Source organism: Acomys minous (assembly GCF_964271855.1).
Source record: "Acomys minous genome assembly, chromosome: 13".
Classification (NCBI taxonomy): Eukaryota; Metazoa; Chordata; class Mammalia; order Rodentia; family Muridae; genus Acomys; species Acomys minous.
The window spans coordinates 59,975,127-59,991,095 of record NC_140495.1 but is presented as its reverse complement, the minus strand read 5'-3'; the positions used below and the strand labels follow the sequence as shown (position 1 = coordinate 59,991,095).

Here is a 15,969-nt window from a genome sequence, read left to right as displayed (position 1 = left end):
TCCCTGCCCAAATGGCTCCTCTCAGTCTGTCACAACTGTTTATATCAGTGAGATCTCAGTGGGGTCAAGCCACCCAACACTGCTTTCACCTTGGGCCCAGTTAAGGCAAGGTCACATTCCTTCCACACCTAATGACTGTGGCGTGTCCTCAAACCTAGTTTTGTGTGGAGTATAAACAGTCCCCCTCAGGCTGGGAATGGTGGTACAGATCCTCACTAAAAAATGAGTGGTTATCTTAGTTGAACCCTCTGAGTACTTTTTTCAGTGGTTTAGGTTATTTGTCACCATCAGGAAGCCAACACCATTGAAGTGCCAGTTTAACTTGTCAGTTCAACAAGATCCCTCTGTCACAGGAGACACAGTGACACCCACAGCCTGCCTACCGTCCCTCTCTTGAAGATGGGCCTATCTAACAGCACACAGGGAGGTATCTCAAAATTCGAAGTTTGTGCCCCAGCCTCTCCCAACTTTCACCCTCTCTGTACCCACATCCCTGACTTCCCCAAGGGCCCTGGGTTTATAGAGAGTGGTTGCCAGGACCCTGCAAATGCACCGGGGTTTACAGGGAGAACTGGTGCTGAGATCCATCAGTTAGGAGTGGCCTCTGAGGAAGCATGTCAAGCTAGAGGGTAGGAGAGATGTCTGCGTGGTATGGAAGCTGAACAGTACTGTGAGACAACAGCCATCTGGATGACATATGCAAAGGCCACAAGAAGAGTTGAAAGGGAGACATAGGACCCACTGAGGCCAGGAACCACAGCTGCTGCTCATGAATCCAGTTCCCTCTTTGCAAGGCCTCTGGGATCCTGGTGTGTGTGTGTGTGTGTGTGTGTGTGTGTGTGTGTGTGTGTGTGATGTTGAAATTTCAAAACACAAAATTATATAATCTCCTGTGTTTAGTTCATTTGAGGGGAGGGGAAGTTTTTTGGTTTTTCCAGTCAGGGTTTCCCTGTGTATCCTTACCTGTCCTGGAACTCACTTTGTAGACTCTGCTGGTCTTGAACTCAGAGAGCTGCCTACCTCTGCCTCTAGAGTGCTGGATTAAAGGTGTGTACCAACCACAGCCCAGCTCTGTGTTACTTTTTATGGCTATTGTAGGAATTACTGTGGACTAAATAGTTTAACAAAAATTGGTGGGCTAGAGCGATGGCTCAGAGGTTAAGAGCACTGGCTGTTCTTCCAAAGGTTCTGAGTTCAATTCCCAGCAACCATGTGGTGGCTCACAACCATCCATAATGAGATCTGGTGCCTTCTTCTGGCCTGCAGGTGCACATGCAGGCAGAATACTGTACAAATAATAAATAAATAAACCCCAAAACAAACAAATCAAATATTCGTTAGTTCTAGGGGTCATAGTGCAAGGTCAGGGCATTCACTCCCTCTAAAGGCTGGGTGTGTTAGGATGGGGATCTATTTGCCCTCTGGCTTGCCAGTAACCCTTGACATTCCTTACTGCTGACTACAGCACGTCAGTGCCAGCCTTGGTCTTCAGTGCTGCTTCTGTCTGCGAGATCTCTTGAGTGTTCTCTTAGAAGGACCTTTGCATTGTTTTATAGCCCCCTGGGCTGATCTGGTCTCCTTATTTAAAATTCTGAACTTAATTATGTCTGCAAAGACCATTTCAATGCACTCATATTTACAGACTATAAGAATTAGGATGTCTTTTTAAAAATTTTTTAATGTGTAAGAGTGTTTTGCCTGCATGTATGCTGTGTACCAAATGTGTGCCTGGCGCTAGAGGAGGCCAGAAAAGGGTGTAGAATCCCTTGGTTCTGAAGTTAGACCGTTGTGAGCCAACATATGGATGCTGGGGGTTAAACTTTGGTCTTCTGGGAGTGTTCTTAACCACTGAGCCTGCTTTGTATATGAATTTGTTCACTCTCGCAGCTTTCCACACACTCTGTCCTGTGCTGAGTGTTTTAATTATGAGATGACATGCAGTTTCCTTTCTGGGTCTGCTCATATGGTGTGCTATGGGCCTCTTATCTTTGCCACCTCTGCATCTAGAGTTGGGAAATTCTTTTCTATAATTTTATTTAAAATATCTCCTGTTCAATTGGCATGAAATTTCTCTCTGTGTGCCCATAAATTTTATCTTTTCCCCGTGTCCCAAGGATCCTGCATGTCTCTTTCTTGGGCTTTTTTAAGCTTATCATTGGCCTTGACTGAGTCATGCATTCTGCCTTGCTGTGAAGCCCTGACATTCCATCCTATACACGCTGCTTTCCATTTATGGGGCTTCCCGCTGAACTTTTTATTTGACCTATTGCACTTTTCCATTTTCCATCTTCATCTTACTTAGTTCAGTTTTTCCTCAGTATTTCTCTTTAACAAATTCTTTTTTCACATCTTGAATTGGCTTCCTTATTCCGTCCAGCTCTCTGTGTTCTCTTGAAGTATATCCATGTCCTCTCTTGAGTTGTTAGATCACATTTATTATTGTTCTTTTGAATTGTGTGTTTGAAATGTCATGTGAATTGTTTTCATTGGGAACCATTACTGTGGGACTGGCAAGTTTTGGAGGAGACAAATTGTCCTGTTCATTCATATTCCTGGTGGTGTGTGTGTGTGTGTGTGTGTGTGTGTGTGTGTGTGTGTGTGTGCTAGAATATACCCATTGTTACTTGTTAGTATTTTTGTTAACATTTTTAAATTCAGGTTGCCTTTCTGCTTTTAGGGGGAATGTCTTCAGTGTTCAGGAAAAAACCGGTAAGATTGAGGTGACATTTTCTTTTAGACTGTTGTTTAGGGCTGTACACTCTTTCCCTGACTTCCGCTGTCCAGCAGTGCCTGGAGTATTGGTTGACTAGGAAACAGGTATTCCTCAAATGCCAAACTTGTCTGGGGAATGAAGGGCCGCCATTAGCACTGTGTGCGCTAGTGTATTCATTTGTTTGGGTGAGTCCCTCAGATCCAGAGACAGCCAAACATTCTTGCCCCCATTGGCCAGCAGGCAGCCAGACTGGTTTTACCTAGACACAGCTAGATTCCTGCTCCTGTTTGCTTTCGGCTGCCGTGACAAGCACTGTTGACTAAAAGCAACTTGAGGAAGAAAGGGTTTATTGGGCTTATAGTTGATTTAAAGAGAGTACACATTACATACTTTCTTGTCCCTGAGGAAGGAACCAGGCAACAGTTATAATCAGCTGAGAGCAAAACCCAAGTCCAGCAGTGTTGCAGCTTGGTGTGTGGTATCTGGTACTCTTTCACAGTCTTCTGAGCTCCAAGGGTGGGCAGCCTGTGGCTCCCCATAGGCTCATGTATTCAAATCTTGGTGGCCTGCTTAGCAAGTGTTAGGAGATGTGGCCTTGTTGGGTGAGGCATGTCACTGGGTGGGCTTTGAGGTTTCAAAAGCCCATCCCAGGCCTAGTCTTGCCTTCTCCATTTATGTGAGCTCTCAGCTACTGCTCCAGCACCATGCCTGTCTGTCTGCTGCCATCCTCCACACCATGATGGTCATGGACTCCCTGAAATGGCAAGCAATCCCTGAATTCAATCCTTTCTCTTGTACGTGAGTTGACTACTCAGCCACAGTGTCTTTTCACAGCAAAGGAGCAATGACTAAGGCCCTGCTGCCCTGCCTCTTACCTGCAGCACACACAGCTTGTGTATAAGCGCAGGCCAGCTCCGCCCTGCTGCCTTCCTTGTTTGATACCCCGCAGTCTCTAATATGCTGGAGTCTCCACTGCAACTAAGAAGGCTGTACCTTCCGCAGTGGCCTCTCAGCCTCTCATGGACTCTGACCCATTTGCATGGTGCCTGCCACGCTGTAGCTCCTTACCATGATGCATTCAGTCTTGGTGTTTCCACTGAGGCTGAGGCGGCAGAGAGACCGCGACTCTGACATACAGTGCCAAGTCTCGGCTGCTCATCATGACTCCTTTAGGCCTACAAAACCAATTCTGTGTGGGAGGCTTTTACACATTCCCAAACTCAGCTACCAGCTTGACATGCAGCCTTGCCTCCAGCTCAGGCCATAGCTCTGTATGCTGACCCAGAGGAGGTAAGTTCCAGAAGATGTCACCCTGATGATACTGACCACTTATTAATTGCAGCTGCTTTCTCAGCATCCGTTGTCCCAGGAGAACAAAGGTTTCACTTCCAAAGCCTTAATTCAAATATACCACACAAATGGAACCGAGAAAGACTCTCAGACTTCTCTCAAAAACATAGGCCGGTCTTCCGGTCTTCCAAGGCCCTACAGAATAGTTCATTAGCACTCAGCAGCTTTTCTAGTCCAAGGCTCCCAAATCCTCAGTCTTTTCCCAAATCGACACTGTCAGTTTCACCATACTAGAAAGGCATTCCAGCAATGTCGATCTAACTTGTTTTCACTAGTGGTTATAAGCCTCGTGACTAAAAACAAACTTAGAAGGCTCGCTTGCTAGTTTTAGATCAACCTGACACAAACCAGAGTCATTTGGGAAGAAGAAACCTCAACTGATCAAATGCCCCATCCGATGAGCCTGTGGTGTGTTTTCTTGACTGATGATGGATGTGGGAGGGCCCGAGCTCACTGTGGGTGGTACCGCCCTGGCCTGGTGGTCCTGACCGTTATAAGGAAGCAGGTTGAGCAAGCACTCCATGGCCTCTGATTCCAATTCCGTCTACCAGGTTCCTGCCTTGAGTCCCTGCTGTGACTCCCTTTGGTGATGGATTGTGATTTGGAAGGCTAAGTGAAATAAATCCTTTCCTCCCAAATTGCTTTTGGTCATGACGGGTCATAGCAACAGAAACCATAACCAAGGGAAGAAACTTTACTTGGCTTACAGGTCACGGTTGGTCACTGAGAAACCATCTAAGGAATTCAAGTCAGAACCTGGAGGCAGGAACTGAAGCAGAGCCCTCTGAGGAATGCAGCAGTACTGGCTTGCTGCTGCCTTCTGCTTGTGCACAACTCTAGTGCATACCTTTTTAAAAAAATTTTTTATTTAACTTTAATCTATGTACATTGGTGTGAGGGTGTCAGATCTTGGAGTTACAGACAGTTGTGAGCTGCCATGTAGGTGCTGGGAATTGAACCTGGGTCCTTTGGAAGAGCAGGCAGTGCTCTTAACCACTGAGCCACCTCTCCAGCCTCTCTAGTGCATATCTTAACTCTATTGTAATTGGGTTCCTTTTCCTCCCTTCCAACCCTTGTCCATCCTAACACCTTCCAACCCCCCAACACTAGACAGGAGAGAGAAGCTTAGTGGAAAGAAGGGGTGTGAATCTCTACTACTTCCTGCTGGTTAGGGATGTTGGGCTCCTTGGGGCATGTGCAATCTTCATTTCAGGATAGCTCCAACTTCATGTCAAACTGTCAAACTGTATCAAGAGCATCCAGGAGCAGCAGGAGGAAGCCCCAACATTCTCCTTTCTTGGAGCCCCCCTCTTCTCTCTCCTGGCTCTGGCATTTATTCCCTCTCCAGAGTCCTCAGAATTAAACTCTATGCAGCTGGCAAAGATCACACCCCTCTCAGAGCCTGCACGAGGCAAATAGTCTGCTGCTGTGGACAGTCTGAATCAGCCCCATATCCCACACCTGGGATTAAAACAAAAACATGTTTACATAACATAACTGAGTTTTAAAAGACACCAAAACGTACACTACACACAGCCAGCTTTCTTCAAATAATTTTTTTCAGCTAGCTTTTTTTTATATATAGCCCAAGAACACCCCCACCTGGGGTAGCACCACCCACAATGGGCTGGGCGCCCACATTAAAGAAAACACCCACATACATGCCCACAGGCCAATCTGATAGAATAGAGGCAATTCTTCAACTGAGGTTTATAGAGGAATTTTAATCCAGCAATCATGGTTGCTCTGGCAAGGGATGGCATCCAAAGACCTAGGTCTGTGCGATCCAGCCAGACACATCCTTAATACACACTCTTATCCCTCTGTCTGGAATATAGGTGGGACATACTTATGGTCTCTTTGGTTGGAATTTAGTACATACCTTTAATCCCAAACAATGACTCTAAGTGAGGGGCAGACAAAGTGATGAATGAGAGAAAGATTTGATAGAATGAGGCAGAAATAGGATATGCCCAACTCTCACTGAGAACAGACTGGAAAAAAGAACTACTTAAGAGCAGTACAGAAAGTGGATGTGGTGGCAGAGGCAGATGGATCTCTGTGAGTTCGAGGCCAGCCTGGTCCACAAGGCGAGGCTATGATAGCCAGGGCTGTTATACAGAGAAACCCTGTCTCAGGGGGGGGAAAAAGGTGGGGCAGAGAGGGAGGTGGGGCAGTGTTTATGGAGACAGTGCAGTAGAGTTCAGTGTGATTCAGTTGGGTTCATGTAGTTCAGTTCAGTAGAGTTCTTCAGTTCAGAGGCAGTTTTTCCAAGCAGTGAGAAGCAGAGAGAAGCCAGTTAGAATCAGCCAGCTTGGAGACGAGTTTTGAGCCAGAACATGAGCTGAACCAGCCAGCCAGAGTTTAGAAAGAGCTAGAAAGGGTGAGCTTATTCAGCAATAAATCTCAGAGACTGAACACATTCTAGGCCTAGGAGAGCAGAAGAGGCTGGAAGCTGAAGCCTTCAAGGTCTGGCCTTGGAGAAGATTAAATTTTACAGAGGCTGGAGGCCTCCAGGCCTAGGCCTAGAGATAGATAGAAATGTTCTGGGCTCAGTCCAAACCATGCATTAGTAAAGCTCATCCCTTCTGAGGAAACAAAAACATTTACAAAGGTTCTCTCTTCTCAGGTGTGTCAAGTTGACAACCAAAATTAGCCGTCACAGATAGACGGACAGAATCCCAAGAAAACAGATTCCTATCTGAACAGCCAAACAATTGGACATATTTTTGGATAGATGAGATAAACATCTAGAAAGATTGGTGGTCTCAGAGGAATATAGCCACCCCCTTCCTTGCTGACTAAGGTTAATCCCAGCCAACAGAAGAAACGGTATCTCCGCCAAGTAAGTTACACCAGTGGAGACCCACCCCATCCTCCCTGTCAGCTTTCATAGGGACAGACTTACTTATTAGCCAAACGAGCCTATGAGAAAAATGCCCTTAGCAGGATACCACCTTCTGGAGAAATAGGCTCCATTGAGTCTCCCAGTTGGGTTTTCATCCCCTGCTCAGACAGATCTCCAACTACCAAAGCAGAGATTCCTCAGGCAGGGACTGGACGGCTTTCCTGCACCCTGCTTATTACCATAGCCAACCTACTGGCCTCTCAGTGCTCCATCGTTCCTGGGTACCACCAGTCTCCAATGACCACTGCCCGCTGGTGAAATCTACCGCTGCTCCATAGAGGCCTTTCACGTTCCCTTAGCAGCACTACTCCATTTGCCCTGGAGTCACCTAGCTTAGAATGACTGCCATTAGTCATGGCGGAGACTCAGCCTCTGTGACTCCCCATTTCCACTGAGTTCACAGACCTTCTCTGTGCTGCCTCCAGTTGCCAGCAACCCATGTCCAGCCACCAGGCATCAGCAGCCCCACTGGCACTTACTCCTAACCAACTCCTGCTTCCTTGGAAACCAATACTCCATCCAAGTCCCTGGGGCCCCTCATTACTTCATTGTTCTTCACCCTGCTCCAGATGACGCCAACTTCCCAGTTGTTGTTAGTAACATCCAATGAACTCAGCGATTACCGCCCATCCTCAGTCGTTCCTACTGACCCCCTAGAACACACAGTGCGAAGAGTGACTCCCTAGTAACTCACAATAAATAGTGTAGATCCCCACTTTTGGAACCTTAAAGCAATTTATTTCTTCATATATATATATGTGTGTGTGTGTGTGTGTGTGTGTGTGTGTGTGTGTGTACACTTTGATCCTGTTCCTCTCATTATCCTCTAATCTCTTTCCTCTTCCTGCAGACCCCCTTCTTCACAGGCTCCCTCCTACTTTTATGCCTTTAGTGTGTGCCCCACTGCATTTACTTGGGGTTGCCTGAACGGGCATGGGGAGGAGGGGTCTCAGGGAGGAATGAGGCCTCCTGTTCCCCTCTCATTCACACTGGGACTTTGGTGGGCTCAGAGTTATGAGTTTGTGAGTGCAACTGCTGTTTCTGCCCCATCTCCGTCCCCCCACCCGTCGTCCCCTGGCAATGTTCCCCGAGCCTTGGAGAGCATGGTACAGATGTCCCTTTTGGGTCTGAATGCTCAATGATCACATGCCCTCAGCACTTTAACCAGTTTGAACTTATTTTCATCTCTCAGTAGTTAAGCTAGGTCCAGCAACCCAGACCTACGTTGCAAACCACAAATTAAGAAAAATGTAACACAGCCGGACGTGGTGGCGCACACCTTTAATCCTAGCCCTTGGGAGGCAGAGGCAGGTGGATCTCTACGAGTTCAAAGGCCAGCCTGGGCTACAGAGCGAGTCACATGTAACTTATTGTATGTATGTGAGTATCCGCACTGTGTACAGGACTCGTGCTTGTGGAGGCCCGAAGAGGGCGTTGGATCCCCTGGAACTGGAGTTTCTCAGAGTCATAAGCCCCCATGTGGGTTCTGGGAATCAAACCCCAGTCCTCTGGAAAAGCAGCCAGTGCTCTTAACTGCTCAGCCATCTCTCCAGCGTCCTAATTTTTTAAAAAATGTGTTTATGCACAAGGCTATACACATGGAGGCCAGAGGACAACTTGTGGAAGTGATAGTCTTCTTCCACCGTGTGTGTCCCAGGGGTGGAACTCATAGTGACAAGTTTGGCAGCAAGGCCTTTACTGCTGAGCCATCTTGTTGTCCCCTTACCTCTTTCAATGAAAATGTTTTTGTTTTTTAAAGAATTATTTATTTATTGTGTATACAGCGTTCTGTCTGCATGTACACCTGCAGGCCAGAAGAGGACATCAGATCTCATTACAGATGGTTGTGAGTCACTCTGTGGTTTCTGGGACTTGAACTCAGGACCTCTGGAAGAGCAGGCAGCACTCTTAACCACTGAGCCATCTCTCCAGCCCAAAAATGTTTTTGGGTACAGCCCCCAGCCCCATACTATCTGGCTGAATTTGTGTTGCCATGGGCAAAGTGATGTAAGTAGGATGGAGGTCAAGTGATAAAGCCAAAAACCAGTTCTTGTCTGGCTTTTAAAGATGCTATACATTCCTTCATGTAAACACGGTGATGACCAGTAAGTCGACAGCCTCTTACCAATGACTCCACTGATCTTTCAGTACTTCCACTCCTCAGCCCTCACACAACCTCAATAGAGGGCTGGCAACCCTTGAAATTCTTTGGTTTTCCTGCAGGTGGCGCTAACCCATCAGCGGAAACCTGTTTTGTTTTTGTTTTGGAAAGTCCCCCTTTTTATTTTATTTTGTGTGTACCCTCACCATAGGGCCTGTGTGGTTGTCAAAGGACAGCTCTTTGGAGTCGGTCCTTGGTATGAAATTTCGGTCATCATGCTTGATGGCAAGCGCCTTTACCCACTGAGCTATTCCTCCATCATTAAATAAAACAAAAACCATCGTCCCCCTTTTAAACTTTGGGACAGGGTTTCCTGTATCACAAGCTAACTTGGAATTCACAATTGCGAGCGAGGGGTGACCTTGAGTTTCTGCTTCTCTTGCCTCCCCCTTCTGAATGCTGGGCTTTATGGGAGGCTGGAAATGAAACCTAGGGCTTTTTTCATACTAGGCAGGTAGGTACTCTACCAATTCAGCTACAACCTTAGCGCGGCCCCTTCCCCACTTTTTAATCTCCAGGGGCTTGAGGAGCGGTTGTTCTTCAAACTCCTGAAATGGGGTCCGGGACGGGGCTCTTCTAGAGTTGAGATCCCTTTTCCCGGGAAACTCTCCCAGCGCCTCTATTCTCTCCCTCCCAGAGGGCTGTGGGTTAGGATCCTCAAGTTAGGGCTGCGTCCTGGTGTCCCCGCTTGTCCAGCAGGTTCTAGAGAGTGAAAAACACCTTTCTCCCCACTCTCCCTCCCTCCCTCTCCCCGCCCCGCCCCCCAGGAACAGGCCTTTTCCCAAAGCTCAGGTGCGGGACAGTACTTTCTTAGAAGCCTGCCTTTCCCAGACCCGCCCAGTAATCTGCTGTTGCACAACTGTAGACGTCCGCTCGCAGCAGTCCGCTCGCAGCAGGCCGAGTGGCCCAGCTACTCTTTTGGATTCCAGAGCAACCTTGGGAAACCCGCCTGCAAGATTGAGAGCACGGCCGTCCACCAGGGAAGGCACGTGGGGCCGGTTCAAGCGGGTCAGAGCGTACCGTGGGGACTCAACCAGCTGCACTGTAGCCCAAGCACCCGGGATGGAAACCGGGATTTGCGGGACCCGCCGCCACCGGGACTGCTAGTTCGGGGGCGGCCAGCGCCTGTGGGCGGGGCGAAGCGGAGTGAGCTCCTAATGCCATTGGTCGAGGGGCGTGGTCTGCCTGCCATTACCGACCTTCATTGGCTTCTGGGATGGAGGCCCCGCCCCTCAGCGTTAAACCTTCAGGGTCGGAGCGCGTTTTGCAGAGACCTGGCTTGCGGGTCGCAGCATGAGTCGCCACTTGGACTCGGTGCGGAGCTTCTTGGAGCAGCTGGAGGCCCGGGACCGCCGGGAAGGGGCAATCCTCGCCCGTGAGTTCAGCGTGAGTGACACTCCAGCAACCAAAGCCATGCGTCCCCACGCCTGTCCACCTGTGCAATGTGAAAGCTCTGTCGTTTCCTCTCGGTTCCTGGGGTGTCCGTGCCTCTGGCTCCCTCTGGTTTCCTCTCCTAGCACTTCTGTTTAGCTCTCACACTGTCTCTATCAGCCTTTCGCACTCTGCCCACAGGTGCCCAGAGGGTGAAGTCTACCGCTGTCTGGGAGGAGCCAGACACACTCCGGTGTCGCGCTCCGGGAGCAACCCTGCTCCTGAGCAGGGCGGTGGCTTCCGCCGGGGAGGGAGGCAGCACACCTGCGCTGGATTCCAGTCCACACCCGGCCATTCCTGGGTCACCTTGTAATCCCAGGGAGGAAGTGGCTTGGGGCAGCATAAAGAGGAAGAAGGAAACTTTGTCGCCCATACTTTGAGCTCCAGGAGTTTCCAGTTTCTAGTCTAAGCCAGGGCCTTTCGGAATTGTGGTCCTGGGAGGTCTGACTTAAGTTTCACCTGTTCTGAATAGTGAATATTAAATGCCAAGTTGGACTAAAAATTAGGTAGAAGCACCTAGCGTGTATTGGGTGTACTGGATAGGTAGGTGACTTTAGCATGGCTTAGAAAAATTCTAACCATAAGCTAGCGCCAATCAAGCTTGTGAGAGGAGACACCACTCAGCAGCCATGACACACAACAGGTAATGAAGTATTTTAAGTATAGTGATATGAACCAGATATGCAAATAGACTGCATCAAACTTAGAAATGTATATTATAAATATAGAAAAATAAACGCAACACTAAATGGCCATTTACAGCCTGGCCTGTAATTCGAGCAAGAGGATCACCATGAGTTCAAGGCCAGCCTGAGTTACGTAATTTGAGACCACTGTGGAATATAGTGAGGTTGTCTCAAAGAATGGAAAAGGTAGCTTACACAGAGACCAATATGCCACCCAATAGCAATATGGCCCACACTTTAATGCCAACCGTCAGGAGGCAGGGACAGGCAGATCACTATAAATTTAAGGTCAGTTTGGTCTATAAAGAGAGCTCAAGGATGGCCAGGGCTTTGTAGGAAGGCTCTGTCTCAAAAACAAACAAACAAACAAACAAACAAACAGCAACAAACCAACCACAATACATACAACAAATATTAGTAAGAACCAAATTTATTGCTGGGTGGTGGTGACACACATCTTTAATGTCAGAACTTGGGAAGCAGAGACAGGTGAATCTCTATGCTTGAGACTAATCTGGTCTACAGAGCCAGTTCAGGACATCCGGGGCTACACAGAGAGACCCTGTCTCAAAAAAACAAAAACAAAACCCCAAAAACAACAACAAAACCCCCCCCACAAAAAACAAAAGCAAATACAAACAGGGTGCAGCAGCGCACGCCTGTAATCCCAGCACTCAGGAGACAGAGGCAGGTGGATCCCTGTGAGTTTGAGGCCAGCCTGGTCTACGAAGTGAGTCCAGGACAGCCTCGGCTACACAGAGAGACCCTGTCTTGAAAAACCAAAAAACCAAAATAAAAAACAAAAACAGAACCAAATTTATTAAGTTCATAAGTAAATATACACAACAAACATATGTATAAATTATAAATTAATGCAAATCTAAATAATTTACATGTGTGAAGTACTATAACATAAGAAATCTATAAGCATAAAATATGAAATTTGTAAAGGAGAAGAAAATGTGCATAAACATGCATGTGGTGTTACTTTCAGGCTGGTGAAGAGAGCAGATTTCAGGGCTCCATGCCGAATCTTGCACTCAGTGCAGGGCTTTGGTTTTTCTGCCTCTCTGATTGAAATACCAACAGTGCTGCCCACTGGAGGACACTGTCTCTGGGAACAGTGCTGCCCACTAGAGGACACTGTCTCTCTGGGCTGGGATAATCTGGTCAGCATAAGTAAAGCTCTTTGAAATGGTGTCCTGAACACAACGGCAACCTAATAGGTGTTTTTTATCACTGCAATTATGAACACCTGATAATAGGAGTGATTCTCTTCACTAATTATTATAATGTACTTAGCATCTCCTTACAAGTCATATAGTATAACTCCCATATATAGCATATTGTCATGCTTTATCTTACATACGGTATTTATTTTTTATTTTTATTTGATGTGTGTGTGTGTGTGTGTGTGTGTGTGTGTGCATACACACGCACCTTTGCCAGCGAGTACTCATTGAGACTAGAAGAAGGTGTTGGCTCCCTGAAGCTGGAGGTACAGTAGTTGTGAGCTGGCCAGTGCTGGGGATGGGAACCAAACTTGGGTCCTCTACAAGAGCAGAAAGTGCTCCTAACCACTTAGCCGTTTTTACAACCCCTATTTTAATTTTTTTTCTGAGATAGGAGTTCATATAGCTCAGGCAAGTCTTGAATTCAATATGTAGCCAGGGCTGACTTTGAACTTTGTTTTGCTTGTTTTTTAATTTTTTTTTTTTGTGTGTGTGTGTGTACGTACAACCGTGAGAGTTACTTCTGTCTTTCTGGATGCCTTATGGATCCTGGTCAAAGTCAGGTTGTCAGGCTCTACCCGTCGAACCATCTCCCTGGCCCCAGTTTCATTTGTTTGGGGGTGGGGGGTGTTGTGCTTGCCACAGCACCTACGTAGAGGTCAGAGGACAACTTTTTGGTATTGCTTCTTGCTCCTTATTGTGTGGGGTACTGGGACTGAGTGCCAATTCTTCAGGCCTGTGCGGCGAGTGCGTACCCCCATTGAACACCTGTTGGGTCCAAATAAATGGATTTTCACTATTTATAGTACAGCACAACATGGTTGAGTGTGCAAGTCTGAGAGGTCTGGGTTCAACCTTTGTTGGGGTACCTCCTTGTGAGACCTTTGGTAAGTTGCTCAACCGCTACATACGTCATCTTCCATCCGCACAATGGGGACAGTGGATAGTTTCCACTTAGGATGACTAAATGCCCTGGCACTGAGCCTGGCTCATTCGCTGCTGCTGGATGTGATTACACAGATCCTCATGCTCTGCACTAGGGGTCTGCACTAGAAGACACTAGAAAGTCTGTTTCCCTGAGCTCTGACCTGGCTTCTTCCGCCCTCTCTTGTCTCCTCTGTTCTTTCCTGCCCATGGTGCCTTCCACCAGGACATCAAGGCCCGCTCAGTGGCCTGGAAGACTGAAGGCGTGTGCTCCACCAAGGCCGGCAGTCGGCTTGGGAACACAAGGAAGAACCGCTACAAAGATGTGGTGCCCTGTAAGTCAGTGGGTGTGCCATTTGCACGAATGCTGGGTCCAGTTTCCAGGTGGCAGCCACACCCACCCACAGCCTACAGGGAGCACTCCCAAAACAGTCTACCTTTCATACTTGAGGTGGCTGTGTTACTCCCTGGAGCCACAAGGGGGCAGATCCCCACTAGTGTCCTGTCACTCTGCTTGCTTTTGCGTGGGAGGCTGTCAGCGACTTGACACTCAATCCCTCCACGTGTCTTACCCACTGGCAGATGATGAGACGAGAGTTATCCTTTCCCTGCTCCGGGAGGAAGGCCATGGAGATTACATCAATGCCAACTTCATCCGGGTCAGGCTAGTGATCAGGGAAGAGGTGGCCGGGGTGGGGACTGTGGGCTCCAGAATCTTGTTAATGAACGGGCTTTTCCCCAGGGCACAGATGGAAGCCAGGCCTACATCGCGACCCAGGGACCTCTGCCTCACACTCTGGTGGACTTCTGGCGCCTGGTTTGGGAGTTTGGGGTCAAGGTCAGCTTTGAGGGACAATGAGAGGGTCATGGTTATGAGTCTTCCTCCTTCTGGTTTCACTTTACTCAGCGGCCTCCCTTTGCCCTGCCCCTCGCCTAGGTGATCCTGATGGCCTGTCAAGAGACAGAAAACGGGCGGGTATGTATCCTCAGCTTCCTAGAATGCAAGGATGCTGGAAGACTCGGGGTCCCTTTGTCCCCAGGACCCTGGGCCCAGCTCTGCAAAAGCCACTTGTCCTAATTTTGCCTCAGTCTTTTTCACTTTGATCATAAGACATGGCCCAAGGACCTGTGCTGAGCAGTTTCCACCCTGGTCTTCATGTGCCCCTCCCTGCTTTGCACAGTTGGTCTTGGCTAGTCTTCAGATGAGCCAGAAAGGGCCCTCCTTCAGGGCCTGTGCCATGGCCGTCCTCTGCCTTGCACTGTCCCATTGTTCGTTCTCCTTACCTGGACCCTCACGTGGCTTCATACGCCCCAGCATGCCCACCTATAACTCTTTCCTGGATTTTCCCATTTTCCGTCATAATTTTTTTAAAATTTGTTTATTATTTATACCATCTTCTGCCCACATGTGTGCCTGCCAGCCAGAAGAGGGCACCAGATCTCATTGTAGATGGTTATGAGCCACCATGTGGTTGCTGGGAATTGAACTCAGGACCTTTGGAAGAACAGACAGTGCTCTTAGCCTCTGAGCCATCTCTCCAGCCCCTCCTTCATAATTCTTATCTACCTCAACACACTGGGTAATTCTGACCATGGGATACATGTCACTCCACAAGCCATTACTGGTTTTGCCTTTAAAGGTCTTTTCACTGGGATACAATTCACCTGGTTAGCCAGGCATGACAGCCCCTTCCCCTACTTCTGGTACTTGGGAGGTCAAAGTGAGCGGCTCAAAGCTTTGAGGTCAGCCTGAACAACTTAGACCATCAACATTTTCATCACCCCATTAGCAGTCATACCCCGGGTTTAGAGTCCCAGGCAACCCCTAATCAACTTTTGACCACAACATATTTGCCCAACTCTGCGTGTGTGTCACGTAAGGTGGATTTCTGCAGCATGTATCTTCTGTGCCTGGCTTCTTTCTTTCTGTGTTCTCGGTTCTTGCTTGTTGCTGAACAGCGCCCCGTTGAATGTATCTGCATTTCACCTCTGCGCTAAGCAGAGGCTGGGTTGCCTCTACGAATCACACCACTCTGAACATTCCTATGCGGCCTTTGCGTGGACACTGACTTTCGTTTCTCCAGTCTACAGTGGGTGGAATTGCTGGGTCATAGAGGAACTCTATTTTTATCACCATTTTAAGGAAGTGACAAATGGTTTTCCATAGTAGCTGTATCAGGTTATATTTCTACCCACAATGCAGGGCAACTCCAGTTTCCTTACGTCCTCACCGATATCTGTTATTCTTGCTCAACTATAAAACCATTTTACTTAGTGTGTGTGTGTGTGTGTGTGTGTGTGTGTGTGTCATGTGCACGGATGCACACACATACGGTGGAATAGGGGTGGAGGGTAGAGACAACTTTGGGAATTGGTTCTCTTTATCAACCATGTGGGTCCTTGAGAGTGTCTTAGCAACAACCTGATGAGCCATCTTGCCTGCTCCCTGCTTCTCTCACTCATTAGAGCCATTGTTGGGAATACGAAGGAGTCTTTAGTTGGGTCTTTTAAAACTTGTGGTAAGCCGGGTGGTGGTGGCGAACGCCTTTAATCCCAGCACTCGG

At 48.0% G+C, this 15,969-nt stretch overlaps 1 protein-coding gene and 1 long non-coding RNA gene across 5 annotated transcripts in view; one reads left to right on the top strand and one right to left on the bottom strand.

The window, feature by feature from the left end:
* Positions 1-8,337: 8,337 nt before the first annotated feature.
* LOC311581087 lies at positions 8,338-10,309 on the bottom strand. Its single transcript, XR_014773650.1, has 3 exons — positions 10,082-10,309; positions 9,600-9,834; positions 8,338-8,528 (listed from the first exon to the last, which is right to left on the bottom strand). It is a non-coding gene; the product is annotated as an uncharacterized lncRNA (long non-coding RNA).
* A 48-nt stretch (positions 10,310-10,357) lies between these two features.
* PTPN18 (protein tyrosine phosphatase non-receptor type 18) overlaps positions 10,358-15,969 on the top strand; it is a 15,136-nt gene continuing 9,524 nt past the window's right edge. The window contains exons 1-5 of one of the 4 annotated variants that reach the window (XM_084753013.1): positions 10,358-10,518; positions 13,632-13,740; positions 13,988-14,064; positions 14,148-14,243; positions 14,343-14,381. In XM_084753013.1, the coding sequence (XP_084609139.1) occupies positions 10,426-10,518; positions 13,632-13,740; positions 13,988-14,064; positions 14,148-14,243; positions 14,343-14,381 (414 nt within the window). In that variant the 5' untranslated portion in view covers positions 10,358-10,425. The remainder of the gene's footprint in view (positions 10,519-13,631; positions 13,741-13,987; positions 14,065-14,147; positions 14,244-14,342; positions 14,382-15,969) is intronic. The other 3 variants (XM_084753012.1, XM_084753011.1, XM_084753014.1) reach the window with 3 other exon arrangements.